The following is a 24,847-nucleotide window of genomic DNA, read 5'->3' as shown; positions in this document are numbered from 1 at the left end:
AAAAAAATCAGTTCTACTCATGCCCTTTAAATATTGTTAAGTACCTCAGATTAAAAAACAAAACCCAAACATAAAGAGATTTTTGTACAGATTACAATTTTTTTTTTTTCCCCTATCACCCTTGGTGTCATCCAGGTAGAGAACAATGGACAGAATATTTTATACTAGCTAGGGGTTAAAAAAATTAAATTCTGATATTCTTTCAGGTTTCTTCAGCCCTATGCTAATTACTAAAATCTGACAGTGCTGTCCAAAACATGCTAAGAGTAGAACCAAAGCCCATGCTATAGCCAGTTCATTGTACTTAGGCACACTAAAAAGTTCAAAACAGGCTCCCAGGAAGGATGTGAGTCATACACTCAAGTTCTACAAAACTAGTGAGTCATACCATGCAGGTTCCTTGCATACTGTCAAATGGATCAATCACCATTTTTTTTTTCAGTGCTCCAGGACAGCTTAAATATATTTTATATGCTTTACATGTCACTACAAAATTTCTATCTTTGCTACTGAAAACTTTCAGTAAGCATAAAAACTTCTGGCACCAATTTTTAAGCAGAGGATTTAATTTTAACTATCTTTGTTCACTTTTTTCCCCCTATAACATTTTAACAAAATAAGAAAACTGCATTAAATACAGTACCTTAATCATGCTGTGCGGTATTGAATCAGACATCCTCAAACAAAATCAAAATAAGTGGATTGTTTACATTTTAAAAATCAGGGTATGTAATAATGTCACTCTTCTTTCACCCTGTTAAAACCACTATGCCCCAAACCCCACTGGAAACCTAGAAAACAGCTGAAGTTAACTATTTTATTACATTCTCATGTACTTGGACTATGGCTGTATACAAGACATCTAAACCAAACAAATCTCCAGGGCTGTCAAATCCACTGACATATCACAATAATCTCTGTATTATTATTGAAATACGTGGCAGAATATGAAAAGAATGGTAGTACGTAATTCAGTAGCCAGGAATGATGGACACTGCTAATGGAATTACATATTGCAAGTTATTAATAAAATACATATGTAAGTTTATTTCTCAGATATTCTTAAAAAGATAACAAAAAGGTTTCTATTCTCCACTTAGAGAACAGAAGATTCTGTTACTAGCTAACACCAGTGGAAGGTGAAATTACACCAGTTCTCTGACTTCTCTTTGTAATGAAAGCTTGCAATGTCAAATTCCACTGATAAATGTTACTTTAACATCTCAAGATAATGTAGATGTCATTGCACGGCCTCAAAAAGGGACACAGATTCTCCTCTTCAAAGATAATATGAATTAATTGTGAGCAAAATAACCCAACATTAGAAAACAATGTACAGTGCAGCTGGAACAGTTTAAAGATAGTAAGATAAAAGGACACAAGTACCACATACTTGGTTTCTTGAGATTAATTTAAAAATCTTTTTCCCAAGATTTCCTCCAAGACATTACTGGTCTTTATAGCACTGTTACAATCTCAAAAAAAAAGACAGAAAAAAAAAACACCATGGATCAAGAAAAAAAAAAAATATCATTAAACCACGGGAAACCCTGCCATTAAACCATAGGGTAAAAAAATAACCTAACAAACCAAACAAAACCAAACACTTGTGCAAGCTTGTTCTATGGCTTGTTTACATGCAATTTTAGATAACGATACACTTCGATTTTACTTCCCATGCTGATGAAATAATGCAGATTGCTTAGTAAAAGAACAAGTGTCTCTGCAGGGCTCTTTAGGGTTGATCTGTGCCTTAGATGATACAGCAAAAAAACAGGTTAAGACAGGCAAACTGGGAAAGCTAATGCAGGCACATTTGTTTGGTTGCAAAAGAGCATGCAACCATGAAAATAAACTAACTCCACCAATATTCTTCCTCCACTGTGTTTATTTTTTACTTCCTCCTCCCCTAATTTACACTCATGTCTTCATTTCAGTTATTTTATATGGTAGGAAGAAGAACAGATTTGACTCATGTATCAAAAACATTTTTTTTATTATCATTTAGTGAGAAATTGGTTTCTCATTTCCATAATTCTTAAAAGCAGTATAAGAATGGACAGCATTTTTAAACATGAATGGATCAATCACTGATGCAAATTTATTTCTAACAGCATGTTCCAAGTTAACTGTGATATAAGGGTTGAAATGAGTATAATTTAATTCTCTAATGCAACTAAAAACAAACAAAAACCTTTATAAAAGTCAGATTACTCAAATATATTTTCTCACACAACTAATGTTGAACTGATTTTGTTTTCAGTGGTACACAAAAATCATGTGGGAGCCTAAAATCCTTTTTTCATTGGTGGTGGAGGTTTTGTTGCTATTGTTGTTGCTTGTCCAAAACAAATCTAAGTTCTCTGGAATTTAATTTTTAATTGGTAGAATTTCTTTAAAATCCTAATATTCATCTTGTTTCTAGCATAATTTTTTCTAGATATTCAACTACAGACATTCACAATGAATAGTATGTTGCTGCTGAGGCAAAAAAAAAAAAAAAAGCCCAGATAGATGGTAGTATAGTAATATTCAGAAATACTTAAATGGCCCTGATATCTTCTCTTCATTAAAGAAATTGTTACTTTTCTCTGAAAAGCAATTGCCTTCTATAAAATAAAATTTTCAGAACTCCAGATGTCACACATTGTACTTGGGTTTTTAATTCCTTTTAATACCATTCTGTGGGTTTTGGCATATTAGCCTGACATTAATACTTGCTAAGATGCATAAGAAATTCACACACTTCCTTTCTTTCTTTGTTTTTCAGGCCTTATTTATTTCTGTTTCCTTGTATAAATTGCTCTGTTGTTCTCAGGAAATAAATTAGTAACATAAAAAAGTACTTCCAGAGACAACAGAATACATTATGCTTTCAATACATACTCTCATTCGAAAATTAGTACCTACTGCTCCCCACTAGGCTAGGAAGTCTATGTTTCCTCTGCCCAATCCAAGACTAATGGCACACAGAATCACTTAAAAACCCTTGTTAGGAAAAAGATATAAATAGTTGCCTGCAATCTAAAGGAAACTGGACAAATTTATGTATATAAATCCATAACGGTTATTAAATTCACAGTATGTGACTCAAGGAATCTGTATTACAAACGGTTTATATGTAGGAGTATACTTGACATACGAATCAATTTATCTGCCCTGCTATATTCTTCCCTGAATACCCTGTGTTGGCCACCAAATGATCTTTTGTCTGATGAATATTTTGGTTGGGATTTCCATATATGGGATTTAGTAATAGTTCTGTAGAGGGCTGGCACACAGGCATATCGTCAGGAACATAAACCTTTTCAGACTGTGGTTAGCCTTGAAGAATTAAGTCATATAAGAAACTTGCTGTTCTAACTCTGAATTCATATATCAGCATGTAAAAAAAAAAAAAAATAATATTGCTTAGAGGAAACTTTTTTTAGTTGCTTAGATAAGCTACAGGCTGGAAAGTGTAAAGTTGCAGTTTTGTATGTGAAAAGAAACGCAAGATTGAGACTTTTAATCTCTTTTATATAGAGTCATAGAACAGTTAGGGTTGGAAAGGACCTTAAAATCATCTAGTTCCAGCCCCCCTGCCATGGGCAGGGACACCTCGCACTAAACCATGTCACCCAAGGCTTTGTTCAACCTGTCCTTGAACACTGCCAGGGATGGAGCATTCACAACCTCCCTGGGCAATCCATTCCAGTGCCTCACCACCCTTACAGTAAAAAACTCTCTCCTTATAGCCAATCTAAACTTCCCCTGTTTAAGTTTGAACCCATTACCCCTTGTCCTATCACTACAGTCCCTAATGAAGAGTCCCTCCCCAGCATCCCTATAGGCCCCCTTCAGATACTGGAAGGCTGCCATGAGGTCTCCATGCAGCCATCTCTTCTCCAGGCTGAACAGCCCCAACTTTTTCAGCCTATCTTCATATGGGAGATGCTCCAGACCTGTCATCATCCTCGTGGCGCTCCTCTGGACTTGTTCCACCAGTTCCATGTCCTTATGCTGAGGACACCAGAACTGCACACAAGACTCCAAGTGAGGTCGCACAAGAGCATATGTTCTGTCTTGTCACAGTGAACTTTACATTTTACAGAACACTGTAAGTGTCGTGGTTTAAACCCACTCAGGTAACTCGTTCACTCACTCCCCCCCTTCTTTCCCTCCCCCTGCTCCCGGAGGGACGGAGAGGAGAATCGAAAAGAATGCAACTCCCACGGGTTGAGATAAGAACAGTTTAGTAACTAAGGTATAACACAGATCACTACTGCTACCACCAATGATAATAATGATAAAGGAAATAACAAGGGAAGAGAATACAAGACCTCAGCGTCAGCAGATCGATAACTTGCCCCCCCTCAGCCCGACCAGGCACCAACCGATACCTCCTCCAACCCTGCAGTCTCTCAGCCCTTCCGGCTAACTCCCAGTTACATCCTGGGCACGACGTGCTGTGGTATGGAATACCTCTTTGGTCAGTTTGGGTCAGGTGTCCTGTCTCTGCTTCCTCCTGGCTTCCCCTCCTCCCTGGCAGAGCATGAGGCTCACAAAGTCCTTGGCCAAACCAAAACATCTCTATCAGCTCTGTTCCCGAGCCGAAAGTCAAAACACTGCACTGCACCAGCTACCAAGGAGGAGAAACATGACTGCTACTGCTGAACCCAGGACATTAAGAAATGACTTTGTTAGATGTGAAAATGCAACACCTTATAAACCTAAAGTATATATAAACAATTTGGGGTAACACCTATCTGTTCTGCAACTTGCACTTTTATACAATGTCTTCATATAGCAAGCATAGTTTACATTTAAATTTTTGTTTATGACATAGATGAGCGCTTGCCAGTTTAATATACTTGAGATTTTAATTTGTTTGCATATTTTTAAAACCAGATATTTGTGAATATTATGAGTCCTTTAAGTTCAACTGTGGCAAATTAGACATGCTTTTCCCCTTCAGTCCAAGTTCACCATTCTGAAAATGCAGCCAGGTTTTTGTTTTGGATCGATAATTCATGCCTGATATTTTTTAAAACAGACACAAGTAAAAGTTGCAGTTTCTTCTCCTACTTTAATCAGGAGTGGTTTTGCATGTAGGAAAAACTAATGCAGTTTTTAAAACATCAAACCCAAAGCATCAAACTTGTACAAGAAAAACAAAAGTATTAAGATCTCTTATTCTATATAGGTAGCATATAATAAAATATTGAGGTTTTCATCAATTAATATTAAATAAAAAATAAATAGAACAGTAGTCGGGAACCAGCAACAGGGAATAAAACGTATTTATCAATCACTGAAACAGAGAAGAAATACCCCTATAAACAACTTCTTTTTGATCTCCATCATACTTGAAGATTAGAAGGGACAGAAAGATCTAATGTTGTCCAGGAAACTGAAGAAACTGTCATTAAATACAAACAGACAACTGGGAAAACACAGCATGCTGAAAGAGTTCCTTCTGAACTGAGGAAAAATACATTTCTATTGACTATCTGCATTAGATTTTTTCCAGGAAAGAGCCTGTCATGGATGCAAAGGTTGCTAGATATTCTATTCACAAACCAGATGTCTCTTCTTCCTTGAGTCTGTAAATTTTGGAATGTATTTTGTCCTCCATCTACATTCAGGACTCTGACAGTATCAAAGGGAGTTCCGCAGTCTGCATCAGAGGGAGGCAGCCTGTGCCAGCAGCTGGCACAGAGGACTTGGATGAAAGCCTAACTCCACTAAGTCAATCGCAAAACCCTCATCAACCTAACTGCAAACTAGAATTTGGTGTCCAAATTATTACTTTTTGAGGGGTGGGCAATGTTTGGATTAATTACTAGATGAAAGATCAAGTCATAGCATGACACTAGAAATACCACTTCACTTTCTGATGATTTAGCGCTCCACTTTTCAGTTTAGTGTGTTCTTTCATATCAACCTCAGTGAATTGATTTTAAATTCATAGATGAGGCAGGTTTTGTAACTGTGACTATCTAGATCTCATGACTATTTGCAGTAAGAACTGACTCACCAAGATTTGTATGTGTGCACACCCACATGCACATATAAACCTGCCTGTCCCTCGTTGTTTCATCCTAACAGATAGAACTGCATAAATAATTCTTTACGAATCCATTTTCAAATTATTGATTAAAACCTGATGGAATGTAAACATGGACTTCCTTTTTTAAAGGTAATAAATGAAAGCTGGTTTAGTAAATGGCAGTTCACTTTGATATCAATATACTGCATTTAAGATTGGTGAAGTGTTAATGCTGTATATATTTTCTTGTTAAGAGCAAGATGCTGAAATCATGAAGGAAGGAAGCAACCTTGTAGTATACCTTAAAAAAAGAATCATAGGCTATTCTTCACTATGAAGCACAAAGAGAACTACAGTAAGTACAATGGGAAAGCAACAGACAGAGAACAGCAAGAGAAATAACAATACTATTCAGAAAATCAGAAAAATGCTGAATAATCTGTTAGCTTTGCTATCAATGTGTAGGAGATTTTCAATACAGAAATATGCTTTCCTTCTTTGATTCCACAGATCCAAATGTACGTTCTTTAAGCTGCCAAAATGCTAATAAAGATGAAAAAAATCCACACCAATACTCAGGTATACTTCATGAATAGGTAGTATACGGAAGTTGTAGGTATTTCTCTGGAAGGTCATGGAAAACAAAAAGGTAAGGAAAGAGGAAATAAACAATATACTTTTCTGGCAGATTCATTGAGTTATCTCTGCTCACTGTTAGCCTATATTTGGTCTTTTACTTTGCATTGCGCATTTGAAGTACAATGTAAACATAGAATAGTAGGTAAGATACACTTAGTAGGCAAGACAACCTTAGTGCAAAAACATATAATGCACCTAAAATAATTCCTCATCTTTCTGTAGTATGGTATTAACTTAATAAAGTAAAAATATACGCAAAAAATATATATCAACACTAGGAATTTGCAACACAAAATATACTCTCATTTCTCTCTTCAAAATGCAAGTAACTCTTAAAGAACAAACACCATATAGTTTTGAAATTTAAGGTACTACAGTGCATATAAGTCATCAAACCACATATTCCTCTGCTGAAGAAACTGACAGACATATAGGTCATCTAAAGGGACATAGTAAAAGATTAAAAAGGAAAAAAAATCAAGGAGGAAAACTGCCAATGTTCTTCCCAACCAGGTTCATTGCCTTACATAAGACCACATTTGTATAACAGGGATCCCTGCACAGTGTGTCTTAGGACCTGGGTTTTTTTCCTCTTATAAAATGTCTTTTTACAGATCTTGCTAGAATACTCCATTCTCAAAACAAACTGGTTCAAGACATAATCTGTCACTGAATACATATACATGTGTTCCAAAACATTACAACTATATGTTGCTAGGTTTACAGAATCCAGAGTTCACTGTGTGCCTAATTATAGGTTAGGATTTATCAGAAACAATTCTTATGTATAAGTATTATACAATAATTTGTGCAGCGCTTTCAGGTATTTTGTGTTCATACATGCAGGGTAACCTTTAAGAAAAAGTAGATATAGCAGCACTGAAAGATGAAATAAACCAAAAAAGGAACCATTAGCATGTAATTACTACACTGAAAACCTTTACTGACTCAACCTCTCAGGTGGACTCCTTCCATCAACATTTTCAGGACACAGTTTAAAAAAAAAAATTATTCACATGCAATTTTGGGACCAGAATTCAAGAGAACAAAATATCTTAAAATAATGGGAATGGAAAAAGTACAGTAATTCTATGAAATAAGTCAATGAATGACTGCTCAACAATGCTTACAACAAGGGCATTTAGTCTTCAAGAACATTAACCTGTGTTATTGGCACTGCAAAAAGCTAAAGAGAAATGGACTCTGTAAACATGGATTCTGTAAGCTAATGGATTCTTTTTTTCACTTTAACATTTTTATCCAGAGCACAGATTAAAATTCTATTTCACAACTAAAAGTGAGAGAATGCTCTTATAGATAAAATTAATTGCATTTATTAATTATCAAAATTCCTTTAACATTTTCAAGTTATCTCACATAGCATGAAACCCTTCTCTAGACTAACAATGGAACTTCTGACACAGTGTAAATCTGAAATTGTCACTGAGAACATAGCATATTATCAGACTATGAACAGAGATAATGTTCTTCCCTTGCCTTTTAGTTCTTCATGTGTCAGCCAGCGTGTAATTTATCTACTGATTTCTTTGAGTGACTCGAGTAACTGAATCACAAAAATTCTGAGCTCCTTTTCAGGTTTTGCACCTTACTTCCTATGTGACTTCAGACATGGCACTTAATCTTTCTTTACTCCATTTCCCTCTGTAAAAATGAAAGCTATAAACCATTTCCTTATTTTCCTTCTTTCACAAAAGTGACTGCTGTTCTCCACCCTTACATATCTGATACTGAAACATGGGCTCACTTAAAATAGTGTGCTGGAGACCAAAGATATATTCATGTAGAAATACCTGAGCCTATCTTTAATGCAAGTATCTTGGGTGTGGCAAACACTCTGATTATGACTGCGTGGATAAAAGCATCCAGGGAAGAAAACGCGAGCCGAAATTTAAAATGCTGCAGTTTCACTGTCATAGGCATTTTAGCGAGATTAAAAAACAAACATGCAAACAAGCAAACACAAACAAAGAATCAACCCCCCCCCAGCCCAAAAAAAAAAAAAAAAAAAAAAAGAAAAAAAAACAGATTAGGTCATTTAGGTCATCACATGCACAAATAAATAGAAAATATACAGATATGTGGAAGGAAAAAAAAGGAGTATAATGAAATATTTTTAAGAAGGCTGCAAGAAACATGATGTGGCATAAGGCATTATCAAAACCAGAAGGCTATGCCTAAAGACCAGGAAACTCCTTTACCATGGTAATGGCTTTACCCTTAATATACAAATATGTGTGTAATGAAAATGCTCTCTAGAAATTTTTCATGCAATTTACGTTCAGACAGTGCCATTCTAACAGCAAAATTAGAGAAGGCTGTGCATATGAGCAGAATTTCCTTGTAAGGAAAGATCCAAGGGTAGGGGATAAATTAACTCAGAATTTACTTCTGGTTCGGCAGATTTCACTAATTAACAAGATCTTTGCATACTAAATTTTCACAGTCAATCTGCTAACATTTCTTTTTTTCTCCCCTTTTTTTTCTTTTTTCTACTGCATCTGACACCACAGCTAATCATCAGAATAAAACTTCAATCTACATCTGACAATCATGTAGGCTGGTAGATAATGTACAGTATATTCTAAGAAAACCACCCCCCTTATCCTTTTTTTTTTCTTTCCAGCATTTTATTACCTTTGCCTGAGAAAATAGAAAGACGCTCTTACAAACAGAAAGCTGAATTTCCTACCTAGTCTGACTGTGAACTCAACCTTCTTACATTTGCCTTAACTATAAAAATTAGTTTGTCATCTTAGCTTGCAAAAAGAAAGTATCAAATGTATCAGACGGTTTAGTGCATTGTGCTGAAAAATATAATTTCCAAATTTAAAATAAGAGGAAATCCAAAACAATTAGTTATAATTGCATTGTTTAACACCAACTGAAATTAAATGGTAAATATTTGAAGTAATAACAATTAATAAGATAGCCTCCAAAGTGCTGTTTCCATGGAAAATCTGCATAAAAAATCTAGTATAAATCCTGATTAAAACCTAATCAAGTTAAACACTGCAGATTACCTAGATTCCAATTAAATGTGACAAATGAACACTTGACAGGTTTCAATTCCCATTCTATTTTTGTCAGAATGTTTCATTAATATTGAATATTACATTATCAGAATTTGAAAATACAATTATGCTTAGAATAGTTAAAATACAAGTGGACTTCAGAATCAGATCACAGAAACCTCTTACTCAAATGTCAGATAATATATATATGAAATAACAAAAGTATATTTCATCCTGTTCAGTCATTATTTATAGACTAATGTTAACAAGAATGTTTGGAGGCAGATGACATGACACTGATGAAATTTTGTTTTTAAAATGTGAAAGCAAAATCTAGGAGTCTGTAGAGTATAATTTTCATTACGCTGTCACCCACCTTTCAAAGGTCTCCGTTCATGGTTTTATAAAGGAGGAGGAATTCCTGACTACTATATGCAAATCCCTCTGTGAAAATATTTCTTTATGGTAAATTTGTTTTCTTTCATTTATTCATAGAATAATATACTTATCTAGCTCAATGTTTCTATCCTATAAAAGTGATACTGTTTTTTTAGAAAACTGAACCCAACAAATCAATCCTACCAAATATGAAGTATCATGTATTAAAAAAAAAAAAAGTAAAGCAACGTCTAAAATACTTTAACTTTTAGAATGCAATACCAGTTTTTGCATCACCACAAAATCTGGTTTATTTTTTATACAGTTCAAGCACTCTTCATTTTCAATTACACTTCAGTAAGTGTGATGATTTTCATTGGCTACCAAATATATTAAAAATTATATTCCGGTGTGGCTTTACAGTTTTGCCTGTATGGTTCAGGCATACTCCATGTTAGCATACTTTCTGAACTCGGAATTTAAAGTCTAGTAATCTACTACACTGCTATATGTCTAGGGGAATTAACAAATTGTTTAGTTTCATTATCTTAACCACAAAATCTCACTACAAAACAGACAGTAAAATAATCATCCCAATTTACTCACAAAGTCTAGAATTTTTTTTTCTGACATTTTTCTAGTAAACCAGTATGACTTTCTTCCCTGTCCTCATACCCAGAAAAATTAAATGTAGAGATATATTCATATAAACAACCAAGAAGAAAATATAGACACACAAATTTACACACATAGCCTAATATACCTTCTTTTGAGACGGATAATACCATCTTCCTTTTTTGGTCAATTAGTCATCTGCTGATGGGATATACATTATAAGCATATATAGACTGCTGTAGCCACTCTTCAGTCATACATACTAGATATCTTACCACGGAGAATAACGTACATTTATTGGGTTGACATTCCTATCTGAGGAAAGACAAAAGCCCAAGAACAATTCTCCAGTGCTGTAATCTATGAAAAACTAAAACATGCACTTAGCCAAACTAATGCATTGATTCTATTACAGAAAATACGCTGCCCTTCTTACATATACCCACCAATTCCAATTGGATTAACAAAGCCATAATTTTTTTTGGTTATCAAAAGTCTGTATGCTTTGACATACAATAATTTATGGTAATGTTTATGGGCAAATGAAAAGACAATTAAGTCAGTGTCTGACTTTATAAAATTTTAGATTAAGGCCAATAAACAGAGAACACTAAAACATTCATGTTTATGAAATACATTTCAAATTGAAAAGATTATTTTTAAATTCTAAATAGTTTTAGATAGAAAGGAAAACTTGAGATTTAAATTACTTTTCCTTTTAATAGCTGCATAATTACTATTGAATAAATAAGGATTCAGCATTTTCTCCTTCTACATAAATAGATTCTGAATTTAAATGAAATGTTCTAAAAGTACTGTACAAAACAAAGTGTGAAGAAAAGGAATATAATGTTATTTTCTAAACAATGACTTGACACTCACTGTTGTTTTGAAAACAGTCTATATAACTTTTGGGAAAAGGGGATTCTCTAGAGTGGGGTTTTTAAATTTTATTTTCTTTTGCTGATGCTATCCATATTACATTCTGGGAAGTTTCCTAAGTCGTTTTTGGACCAAAATTGAAAGGAAAATAGAATACATGTCCTTTATGATCTTTTATCTAAAATGAAAAATATAGAATTTAATACAATGACCATCTCCCCAGCCCTCTATTTGTATTTTTTCAGTGTTTTAAGTGCTTCTGCAGTATAGTTTTTAAATCATGTAAAGAAAAGAAAGTGCTGGTTTTATTAGTAGTGTTATGTTCCATTATTTTGTGTATCTGCATTTTAACAAACTTTAAAATAAAATAATTACAATTTTAACTATTTAATTTATTTATTATTTATTTGGACTGACCTTTCAAAAGTCTACTTAGTATCACTTGCTAGTGATATTATGTGTGTGAATGTTGTGTTTGCCCCTACCATTTTCCATATGCTCTGCCTCACCAACACTGCCATCCGGCGTAGTCCTTTCGTAGTTGTCCTCTGGGAGTGGAAGGGCACCCAGTCTTGGCCCTGATGAACTCTTACTGCTTGGTGTTTCTGACTCCTCCAGACCGCTGTCATAGCAACTCTGCAATGACCCTTGATGTGGGTCCTGAGGCTGACTCACAACAGAAAACGTCACTCTACGAAATGGCTGCAAGAGAAAAGATTCTGAATGTCACTGAAAAGTTCAGTCTTTGAACAACTGATTCTCAAAACATGACTTAAGCAAACTAACATTTTAACATTTACCAATTAAACAATTTTGTTTAAATTAAAGCAAAAAGAAAGTACAGTCCTTAGAAAGCCACTGGACAGAGTATCTGTGGATTTTCACTGTGGTACATGGTCCTGAACCTTCACACAGATTTTCATAACCTCCATTCAAATGGCTGCATGAGCTAAGAACGCTGGTTTATAATTGTTTATAAATTCTTTTATAAATGATTTATAAATACAGTTTCTCTTTTACTAATAATAATTTGAATGGAGTTTGCATCAGACTGCATAAAGGTACCTGACAGAGTGTGTGTATAATAATGTGTGGGTGGGTATAAATGCTCATCTGTAAACTATATTGTGGGTATTAACATCATGGCAGCACACCCAAAAGCCTTTTATAAAATCACTTCCCATGGTTTTGAAAGCTAGTTGACATGAGAAAGAAGAAAAAAAGAAAGGGGAGAGGGGGAAAGGGTTCAGTGTCTTAGCTCCTTTGCCATAAAATTCAGTGCCTGGAGACAGGGTGTGTTGCCAGCTGACTTAATAAAGCCTTTAAAGTACTGCGAGCATAGCTGACACCGCATGCTTCCAGTGGGACTGCACAAACATAGATTGTTAGAGATTTGTATTCATTCAAAATGACAGGTATTACTATTGCTCTGGAAGCCTACATGCTGAACCCTGGCACCAGTGAATTTTCCAGGAAGTGGGAGAGTAGATCCTTCACATTTCAGAGGACACTGAGGGCAGGAAGTATTTTCAGTAAGAAGCTAGAGGATTCACCTATGATTTTAAATACACTCAAGCAGTAATGATATATTTCAAATAATTTAATGATAGATTTGAAATAACTTGCTGCTTGCAAGGCTATAAAACCACAGAGAAATATCTGGTTTTCTAGAAAGCACCTTCTACAACAAACACCAATAGTTCCATTTTATAAGACACCATGTAGACTTTCCTATGTTTAAAATGAGAGTGCTGCCCACCTTTAAAATCAGATGTATTTCAAGCCCTATGTTACAATGAGACAAAGGCATACATCACCCCACCTCTTGTCACTCTATTGTGGAAGCATGTATGCAGGCCAGAAGGAGGAAAGAAGTGCTTACACAAGCCCTGAAGAGCAGAAGTCCACATTAGGTGGTCCGCAAGTAGAGGGGTGGGTAGAGTTTCAGTTAGAATTTTCACTTTTTCTTTTTTGAGAATACAAAGTTTTGAGGATATATTTAGTGCTGATGGTAAATAGTTTGGACTACAAATACAATGTTAAGTCTTCCTGGCACAAGTAGATCAAAAGTTTATAAATGTGAGTGTTGCTAGAAATATAAGAAGATTCTAAGGGAAAAATCATGGTATTCTCATGGTGAGTTTTTGACCTTTTAGAGTTTCTTTCTATTCTTCATCTGCAAAGTGCTTTTATACCAATTTAATTTAGAGCTTCATATCATATCTAATGCAAGGAGAACAGAGAGGCAAAACAGAAGAACAGAGAGAAAAAATAATGCTGATTTGAAGATCAAATTAAAATATTTTATAGTTGCTGTTTCTTTCACTAATGTGGAAATAGTAGAAAGCATATAGGACGATTAGAACTGCTAGATTAAGACTCTATATCTACAATATACATTATGATTATCTTTTCCTCAGTAAGATCTTTCCCTTCCAGGAGTATTTGAAAGGAATATCATTGCCTAACTGCAAAAGAATTCTAAAAGCTTTCCTACTGGTTCTGAATCATGCAGGAAGGATAAAGCCCTTTTGCAGTAGTCGGTCCTGCAAAACATCAGCATCATTCATATTGTATTTTCATATTTCAATTAGAGCTTGTGTATTGTGTTACTGGTAATTCATACTCTAATCAATTCCTGCAGAGAAATAACAAAATAAATGCAAAGAAGGGTAACAGAGGTATAGTTCTTTCTGCTTGTTTTGCAGGTTGTGTATATTTCTGTACATATGGCATCTTTGAGGTGGAACTTTTTTTATGCTTTTTTATTATCCTAGAGGTCTCTCTTGTACCTGCCACCTTGCGCCTTTTGTCGTCACAGTATCACAGTATCACAGTATGCTAGAGATTGGAGGGGACCTCGAAAGATCATCTAGTCCAATCCCCCTGCCGGAGCAGGAACACCTAGATAATGTTACACAGGAATGTGTCCAGGCGGGTTTTGAATGTCTCCAGGGAAGGAGACTCCACAACCTCCCTGGGCAGCCTGTTCCAGTGTTCCATCACCCTCACTGAGAAGAAGTTTCTTCTCAAGTTTAAGTGGAACCTCTTGTGTTCCAGTTTGTACCCATTACCCCTTGTCCTATCATTGCTTGCCACTGAGTAGAGCCTGGCTCCGTCCTCGTGACACTCCCCCTTTATATATTTATAGACACTAATAAGGTCACCCCTCAGTCTCCTCTTCTCCAAACTATAGAGACCCAGCTCCCTCAGTCTTTCCTCATAAGGGAGATGCTCCACTCCCTTAATCATCTTCGTTGCCCTGCGCTGGATTCTCTCCAGCAGCTCCATGTCCTTCTTGAACTGAGGGGCCCAGAACTGGACACAATATTCCAGATGCAGTCTCACCAGGGCAGAGTAGAGGGGAAGGAGGACCTCTCTCGACCTACTAACCACCGCCCTTCTAATACACCCCAGGATGCCATTGGCCTTCTTGGCCGCAAGGGCACAGTGTTGGCTCATGGTCATCCTGTCGTCCACTAGGACCCCCAGGTCCCTCTCCCCTCCACTGCTCTCTAACAGGTCGTTCCCCAACCTATACTGGAACCTGGGGTTGTTCCTGCCCAGATGCAGGACTCTACACTTTCCCTTGTTATATTTCATCAAGTTATTCCCTGCCCAACTCTCCAGCCTGTCCAGGTCTCGCTGAATGGCAGCACAGCCTTCTGGCGTGTCAGCCACTCCTCCCAGCTTAGTGTCATCAGCAAACTTGCTGATAGTACACTCAATTCCCTCATCTAAATCATTGATGAATATATTAAATAATACTGGTCCCAGTACTGACCCTTGAGGCACTCCACTAGTTACAGGCCTCCAACTAGACTCAGCCCCATAGACTACAACTCTCTGGCTTCTCTCCTTCAGCCAGTTCGCAGTCCACCTCACTACCTGATCATCCAGACCACACTTCCTCAATTTAGCTGTGAGGATGCTGTGGGAGACTGTGTCAAATGCTTTGCTGAAGTCAAGGTAGACCACATCCACCGCTCTGCCATCATCCATCCACCGTGTTATTTCCTCATAAAAGGCTAAGAGATTGGTCAAACATGATTTCCCCTTGGTGAAGCCATGTTGACTGCCCCTCATAACCCTCTTATCCTTGATATGCCTTAAGATGGCACCAAGGATAAGGTGTTCCATCACTTTCCCAGGGATGGAGGTGAGGCTGACCGGTCTATAGTTACCCGGCTCCTCCTTCTTGCCCTTTTTGAAGACTGGAGTGACATTTGCTTTCCTCCAGTCCTCAGGCACCTCTCCCGTTTCCCAAGACTAGGTAAAGATGATGCAGAGTGGTCTAGCAATGACTTCCGCCAGTTCCCTCAGCACCCGCGGGTGCATCCCACCTGGACCCATGGATTTCTGGATGTCCAGATTGCTCAACTGGTCTCTAACCCATTCCTCATTGACTAAGGCAAACCACTCAGTTGACCTGACTTCATCTAAGGTCTCAGGGGTACAGGGCTCTTCAGGACTGCCTGCAGCAGAGTAGACAGAGACAAAGAAGGCATTCAGTAACTCTGCCATCTCTGTATCTTCTGTCACCAGGGCACCCATCCCGTTCATCAGTGGGCCTACATTGCCTCTGGTGTTAGTTTTATCTGCCATGTATTTGAAAAAGCTCTTTTTGCTGTCCTTGACCCTTCTCGCCAGGTTTAATTCTAAGGAGGCCTTAGTCCTCCTAGCTGCCTTCCTACATCCTCTAGCAGCAGCCTTATATTCCTCCCAAGTGGCCAGCCCCTCCTTCCATGACCTGTAAACTCTCCTCTTCCACTTGAGCATACCCAGCAATTCCCTATTTAGCCACGCAGGTCTCCTGGCCCTCTTCCTTGACTTCCTACGTGTCGGGATGCTCCGATCTTGAGCTCGGAAAAAGCAATCCTTGAATGTCAATCAACTATCTTGGGCCCCTTTACCTTCAAGCAGCCTTGCCCATGGGATTTCCCCTAGCAATTGCTTGAAAAGGCCAAAGTTTGCCCTGCTAAAGTCCAGGGTTGCAATTCTACTTGCTATTCTACTAGTCCTACCACACAAGATCCTGAACTCCACCATCTCGAGGTCGCTGCAACCAAGGCAGCCCTCAACCCTTACTCCTTCAACCAGATCCTCCTTGTTAGTGAGGATGAGATCCAGCAGCGCTCCTCTCCTGGTTGGCTCATCCACCATTTGCAGGAGGAAGTTATCATCCATACACTGGAGGAACCTCCTGGACCGCGGCTGGGTTGCTGAGTGGTCCTTCCAGCAAACATCAGGGAAGTTAAAATCACCTGTGACGACCACAGCCTGTGACTGTGAGGCCGCTCTCAGCTGCCTGTAGAAGGCCTCGTCAACTTCCTCACCCTGATCTGGTGGTCTGTAACAGACACCCACAACAGTATCGCCCCTGCCAGCCTGCCCCTTAATTCTCACCCACAGACTCTCAACTCACTCGTCATCTGTCCCTGGACAGAACTCAGTGCATTGTAGTTGCTCCTGTACATAAAGAGCAACCCCACCACCCCACCTGGCTGGCCTGTCTTTCCTAAAAAGGACATGGCCCTCCATGACTATATTCCAGTCATGTGAGCTGTCCCACCACGTCTCTGTAATTGCCACCAGATCATAGTCTCCTGACTTAACACAGGTTTCCAACTCCTCCTGCTTATTTCCCATGCTGCGTGCATTGGTGTACGGACATTCCAGGGAGCGAGCTGAGCACACCGATTTCACCCTAGGATTATAGGAGGCCTCCCAGTCTTCATCAATTCTGGAGTGCTGCCTCACTGGGGCAAGCCCAGCTACAACCCCATCCCCCTTCGAATCTTGTTTAAAGCTCTCCAAATGAGCCCTGCTAATTCGTGCCCCAGCATCCTTTTGCCTCTGTGAGATAAACCTTTCCCACTTTCGTCCACCCCTGCTTACCACCTCCTTACTTAGCTGGGGTTTGTAATTTCCCTCCTTGGCCATTCCTAGTTTGAGGTTCTCACCAGGATGACCAGCCTTTTAGCAAAGATGCCATTACCAGCTTTTTCAAGTGAATCCTGTCTCTCTGCAGACGTCCTCAATCCCCCAAAAGGAGTCCATTGGTCTAAACCCAAAATCCCTGTCCCACAGACCTACCTGCTCCTTACAAAGCCTTTCATTTTTGTCACTGAAGAGACACCATGAACTCCTACATGCCCTTCACCTTGTAGTCACTCTTGATACAGTCAGCATCCTCACAGTGTCACTGGTGTCCATGTGGATAAGGAGCAGCAGATAATGATACAATGAGTGACTAAGCCTCAGGAGTAAGGCATCCTGCATCTGAACATCTGGCACACTGCAAACGTCAGCCCCCTTAGAAGAGGGTTTCTCATGCTGGAGGTTCCTCAGGCAGAATTTCCACCCTACCGCCTGCTACCAGGGCACTGACACTATTTTGCAGTTGCGAATCTGCAAGTGAAAAGAATTGTCTGATCTGTGTTGCAAGACATGACAAGCTTACAGACTTCCCTATCTTGGAAGTCTCCAGTGTGCACGCTCTCTGGTTGTTCCACTTTCTATGAAGTCAGGGGTTCAGGCTGTTAGAATGGTATATGGGGGTATATATATATGTGTGGGTAAATGTATTGTTATATGTACTATACTACTATGCTAAATAGTATTTAGTGAAATAAACAAAGAAATATGCTTTCAGACAAAATAGCCAGGTTTGTAAGGAATATCCATACACTAGTTCTTAATGGGAAACGATTTTTCTTTAAGGTAAGATCTAGTGTAAGTCATAGAGCTTACCTTTGAAAAGATATGGTAAAATGTAATACTGTGAAATCACACAGGCAAGCAACAGTAATTTATACATTTTCCCTCATGTTAAATATTTAAGCATAACACTAAGTGTATTTAGGATGTACTACTAATTACATACATAACATACATATATCAGGAAAAAAAGCTGGAACAAATTTTACATGGTATAAATAGGTGCAAGACCATCAATTTCTGTAGAGTTTAGTGAATTTCCACTTAAGTTGCCTAATACTGAATACTGATAATAGCTAATTGATATATTAAATCAGCTTCTAAACTTCCACTTAAGGATTTATCTTGACTAGATTTCAAGATTATCACATCATAATTAGTCTTACTGTCCTCACAAAAATTAACTTTACAAATCCTTTTTTAGATCAGTACTTAAACTGTGAACTCTTTGATACACCAAAACTTCACGCGATGAGATCTTGTAATCTGTAACTATCTGTCAGTTGCTACTAAGTTCTGGACCAGTGATACAAACTTTGTCAAAATGCATAATTTGGATTTACTTAGAACCTAGTTTATTCCTAAATATCATATTATCTCTGAAGGAATTAGCTGCTGTGATGAATTGAGGATACATGCAAATTAAAGAAGCAATTCCCATAATTTCCCACAGACTGCTATGTTTACCTGTTAACAGACCTTCCAGAGGAAACATTAAAATCTACATTTAAAAGGCCCTATTGACCTGATAGTCATAGGAGATGAACCACAAAGCGCAGCTTAGCAACTACATTGTAAAAGATACTGAGGACCTTTTGGTACAGATTGACTGTGAAGTGGTAAAAATACCACCCTGTAACTCAGAGCTAAGCTCAATCAATGGAACCTACCCTGAAAAGACGAAAACCTGCCCCTTATTGAAGTTTAACCTTGAAAAAAACACACCTGCTTAAAGGTTTTTAAGGTTTTATTCCCCGATTGTGATGAATCAATTCCACCTACTTTTCCAGACATAATCATCTGCCTGGGGTCACTCTGTGGCAAAGACAGGCTGCACCATAAACACTTTGCATCATCTACAATTAGTATAAGTGATGAAACTTAAAATGGGAATGAAAATAAATTGTTAATTATTTTAAATTTTATATTCCCTTTCCCACTGAGTTTCCAGAAGCCAGTGCCAACTAGATAACAAGCATAGACTATCTGGTTATCACATCTGCAGTTACAAGAGTAGCAATAATATCATTTAAAAGTTTTGGAAAGAATTCTGAGGTTTGTACTGGAAGTAGAAGTGTAATAAATGCTGCAGAATAGCAATTAACATGCACATCATTTTTTTCAGAAAGGATTTTGAAAGCATTATATCATACTCACTAATAATCTGTGGAATAGGCTGAATTTGCTCAACTAAGCTGAATGCTATGTGTGTTAGTTTTTTGTCAAAGAATTCCTACTCAGTACAGCACTTTGAAAAAAAATTTGAGATGGACATCCAGATATGTTTAAAATTTATTATTAATAACTTAGTAAAGACATATCAAATTTCTTTTAATTCAAAGGATAAATAATAATATTGTTAGGGATATTCAGCCTTAGCTATAAACCAGCCCAACTTTGAATCTGGCACAGATATTCTTTTCTATATGCCTTCTAGGTAAGACATATATCCTTAAAAGAATATGGGAAGATGAACAGTATGGTCCTAAATCTTTGATAGTTCTTTCCAAAAACCTCAGAATTCTGACTTCTATATTGCATTGTTTCTTAGATCTTCTCAGGTAAAATATATTGCAAATTTTGAATGTATTGTACCTTGTGGAATAGCATGTGCTTTCGTATTAAAAGCCTATGCTTTTCTGATAAAAAGACATAGACCCTTGATTATAATGTATGTTTGTTACCTGTAAGGTTAAAGAACATTGTATTTGATTAATTTAATGAATTTAAAAAACAGGAAAAAAAAATTGATATCCTTATTAGGTTGTACTGTCATCCCTTCTGTTATGTAAAACACCACATACTTTAGCAGTATAATCTGGATGACTGTAGAAACATTCATAACAAAACTATCAGTTATAAAAAATAATAATGAGTTTTCATATACTTTGAAAATTGAGGCTACACTAATAATGACATTTATTTTTAACACCCTAAAAATATGACATCTTAGAAATTCCAATATGGAAATGTTATAAAATACCTCTGAAAAAAAAAACCTGTAAGCATATGCATGTTTCTGTTAATGTCAGTCATAGCAGTCCTTTAGTAATCCTTTATTGTTACTAACAAAAACATTTAAGTTAAATCTAATTCCTATCAAGAAAGTTATAAACAGTAGAATGTTGATACATAATAAATGTTATTTATGCATCATTTGCTGTGAATGCAAAAAAATCCCTCCATAAACAGGAACCTTCTCCATGTACTCTAATCTTCATTTAGATCCTAATCTGTAAAGCATTTGAGTTTTCACGGAAAACTGCATATTAATAAAACAAACAGGAAGGAGGGAGGCTGAATATCAGGATTAAAATTTCCAAAAAGTTATTAGTAAAATGCTGGTTATCTCATATATTTATTGGAACGCCAAAAAGAATGCACTTTAACAAGGAGAAACAGACATCCTTAATTTTGTATTTCCATTGATATAATAACACCAGTAACATTTCAAAGAAGAATGCACATGAGAAATTTCCAAGTGAGAATGCACATAAGAAATTTTCCTGACAAAATAAGTCACATACCCATGAGGGGAAAGGAGAGGATTATGTTTAGTTTTATTGATTTTGACTACAGAACATTAACACAGCTCCATCTGCCAGCACTGTGAATCAACATGGTAGAGTTGCTTTTACCTAAATAAACCCACTAGCTCTTCAATTGGTCCTTCCCAGCAAAACAGCAACCCTAATACTTTCTGAGTCCCTTAGTAGGAGCAGTTTTTACTAGAGTCACCTTTAGTAAGAATGCAATAGGTCTGATAATAAAACAGATCATATTTTCTGACAACAGCATATGGAATTGTTCCTGATTATATCTGATCATAGAGATGATCAGATCACAGACAAAAGATAATCCTTCACTACAGCCCAAAGGTAAATCACCAGGTCTTCCTTGTTTCAACTGTATTTCATAAAACATATAGATACTTTCTTTTCCCCTCACCAACACAACAAAAAATAACTGCAATGCCAAAGACATATGTATTTTTCAGTTTGTACTTCTTGAGTCTTACTAACTTATTCTATGGCAGTGTTTATCTTAGCCTGTACTAATTAACTCTTCCCTATCCAAGACAGAAAGTAAAATCATATTATACTTTCAATTCATGAAGAAAACATTTCAGAGTTTGGCCTTAGGGACAGACTGTGGATAAATTTGGTAAAAATCAGTATATACATAAAGCTGCATGAGGCTTAATCATGACACTTTTTTCCCATTGTGAGAGGCGTTTTCCTTTCTTTTCCAAAAATTTCTAGTTTTGCATTGTATTTCCTGATACTTAACATTTTTCATGGATTATATTCTTTCATAGTTTCTGTATAGCAGTTACTATCAACTTTGTAAATAGATTCAAATCCTACTGCACCACAGCAGTGGGGGGGATGAGCAAATTTTTTTTATGTTTAATTGAGATCTAGGGTTACAACCACCAATCCTTTCTCAGCCAGTTACCTCACAATTTATTCTAAATACAAAGGGAATGCACTAAAGTGTAACAACAAAGAGCTGGCAATTTTCTCAATTACTTGGTGCTTAGGCAAATATAGATTCTATCAGGCCTTCCTGCTGTAACAATACCTACTTCTCAAAAGAACTGGGATTTTGAAAATACTTTGAAAAAACCTGTAAAATGCAACCCAAGAAATAACTTAAGACCTTCAGAAACATGAAAAATTAGTCCCAAATGAATATTGAGTTAGAGCAAGTTATATTATTTTAAATATTTCTACTAATTCATTCTGCATTAGCATAGGTATTACCCAAAATCCTGAAAAATCAGAAAGTAAAGTATTAATTTTTTCTTAATTCTCAAATCAGATGACTTCCCTCTTTAACAATGTGATATTTTAGGTTATTCACTAAGATTTAACTTGGCCAAAGAGGCAGTTCTGGAGATCACTTAATCTGATCCTCCTGCTTGAAGTAGGGTTGCCTAGAATACTTTAACCAGGGCTGCAATCAGTCAGGTTTTTAATATCTTCAGGAATGGAGACTCCACAGCCTCTCTGAGCAACCTGTTATGCTGTTCAGCCATGCACAGTAAAGAAGGCTTTTCTTGGCTGGATGGTTACACTCAAAGAGTATGGTCAATGGCTCAATGCCCAAGTGCTGACCAGTGATGAGTGGTGCTCCCCAGGGGTCAGTACTGGGACTGGCACTGCTTAATATCTTTGTCATTGATATGGACAGCAGAATTAGGTGCACACTCAGCAAATTTGCCAACACCACCAAGCTGTGTGATGCAGTTGACATGCTGGAGGGAGGGGATGCCATCCAGGCAGATGCAGGTAGGTGAGAGGTGGCACGATGCAAACCTCATGAAGTTCAACAAGGCCAAATGCAAGATCCTGCATCTGGGTGGAGCAATCCCAAGCCCAGCTACAGGCTAGGTGGTGAATTGATTGGGAGCAGCTCTCAGGAGAAGGACTTTGTGTGTTGATTGATGAGTAGCTCAACATGGACCACCAATGTACACTTACAGCCCAGAAAGCCAACCTTATGCTGGGTGGCATAAAAACCAAAACTATGACCATCAGGACGAGGGAGGTAATTCTCCCCCATTCCTCTCATGGGACCCCATCTAAACTACTGCATTCAAATCTGGGGCCCCAAACATGAGAGGGATGTGAACCTGTTGGAGCAAGTCCAGAGGAGGGCCACAAAGATGATCAGAGGAATGTAGGACCTCTGCTATGAAGGCAGGCTGAAAGGATTGGAGTTGTGAAGCCTGGAGAAGAGGAGGCTCTGGGGAGACCTTAGAGCAGCATTCCTATACCTAAAGGGGGCCTACAAGAAATCTGGAGAGGGAATTTTTACAAAATATGTAGTGATAGAACAAGGGGGAATGGCTTTAAACTGAAAGAGGGTAGATTTAGATTAGATATTAGGAAGAAATGCTTTACTGTGAGGCTGGTGAGACATGGAAACAGGTTGTCCTGAGAAGTTATGGCTGCCCCATCCCTGGAAGCGTTCAAGGCCAGGCTGGATGGGGCTTTGCACAGCCCAATCTAGTGGAAGGTGTCCCTGCAATGGCAGGGGTTTTGGAGCTAGATGATCTTAAAGGTCCCTTCCAACCCAAACTATTCTATGATTCTATGGCATGAGTCCTATGTTTGAATGGAATTTCTGTATTTCAGTTAATGCCAAAGCAGAAAAAACACTGGTGATGAGTCAAACCTAAATAACAATATAATTCCCTTTAGCTTCAGAAAGTCAATCAATGTCAGTCTCCACATACAACTAACACAGTGACTCTGTGTAGGATATTAATAGGCAGAAGAGATACATCAACTCATCACATAAATTCAAAGTGCTTCTTTAGCACTTGAATTTTGATAAAACATGTCATTATCCTTTTCTTTCTATTCATTCTTAATTGCTGGAAGCTTGTTGGAAGACAAACAAAATATTAATGAACAATTGCTGAATAGTTTCCACCCACACAACTCTTTTCCTTATTCAAATCACATAATTCCTCTAAGTTTCTATCATTGTGGTTAATATCAAATTGGAAGGAAATGAAACTGAACAGGCATTATTTTTCAATGAGGAGACTGAAACACCTGAGACAAGTATTACAGCAGGACGGGAAAAGAGGAGAAACACAGTGGTAAGAATAATGAACTTTCTCTTTTACTTTAGCAAAAAAAGTAGTAACAATTTCACCTTTAAGTAGGAGCTGATTAAAAAAAATAATTCTGACATTACAGGCCTGTAGCAGGCATCGCCTGTGATGAACTGTGATTGGCTCAGCTATCAGGTAAGGATTCTACACACAGGAGAAAGACTCTCCATCATTATTGCCATTTATTTTGGTAACATTTTTATTAATTTTAGTTGCAGTAGTGAGCTGCTAGTCATGAACCAGAAGAGTACTTTTTTTGTTGTTCTGTGCAAATAAGAAATACAAATCCACTATCTATTTCCTTAAGCCAAAAGCTCCGTGATAAGATTTTATATTGAGGAATAGTATTTCAATATGCATTTTACATTATGGGCATCTTTACTGTAACATTCAAGCATACACTTTTTCCTTTGAAGTTCAGTGTTTTTCTCAAATATCCTCTCGTGCCTGTGTCGTGGTTTAAACCCAGTCAGGTAATTCGTTCGCTCACTTCCCCCCCTTTCTTGCCCTCCCCCTGCTCTCGGAGGGACGGAGAGGAGAATCAAAAGAATGCAACTCCCACGGGTTGAGATAAGAACAGTTTAGTAACTAAGGTATAACACAGATCACTACTGCTACCACCAATGATAATAATGATAAAGGAAATAACAAGGGAACAGAATACAACACCTCACCACCCGCTGACCGATAACTCGCCCC

The 24,847-nt window shown here is 37.4% G+C and overlaps 1 protein-coding gene across 8 annotated transcripts in view; it reads right to left on the bottom strand.

Annotated features, from left to right (window-relative positions):
* PCDH7 (protocadherin 7) overlaps positions 1–24,847 on the bottom strand; it is a 287,165-nt gene that overhangs the window by 135,101 nt on the left and 127,217 nt on the right. For 3 of the 8 annotated variants that reach the window (XM_057417051.1, XM_057417053.1, XM_057417058.1), the window contains one exon: positions 12,063–12,279. The exons of 1 other annotated variant lie outside the window; for it this stretch is intronic. In XM_057417051.1, coding sequence (XP_057273034.1) covers positions 12,063–12,279 — 217 coding nt within the window. The remainder of the gene's footprint in view (positions 1–12,062; positions 12,280–24,847) is intronic. 4 more of the 8 variants (XM_057417052.1, XM_057417054.1, XM_057417055.1 and 1 more) reach the window with 2 other exon arrangements.

This window comes from Pezoporus wallicus, unplaced genomic scaffold (genome assembly GCF_028554395.1).
Source record: "Pezoporus wallicus isolate ANWC-B61680 ecotype Strahan unplaced genomic scaffold, APGP_CSIRO_Pwel_v1 contig_6468, whole genome shotgun sequence".
Lineage (NCBI taxonomy): Eukaryota > Metazoa > Chordata > Aves > Psittaciformes > Psittacidae > Pezoporus > Pezoporus wallicus.
The sequence above is the reverse complement of the archived record's forward strand: the minus strand, read 5'-3'. Positions and strand labels throughout refer to the sequence as shown.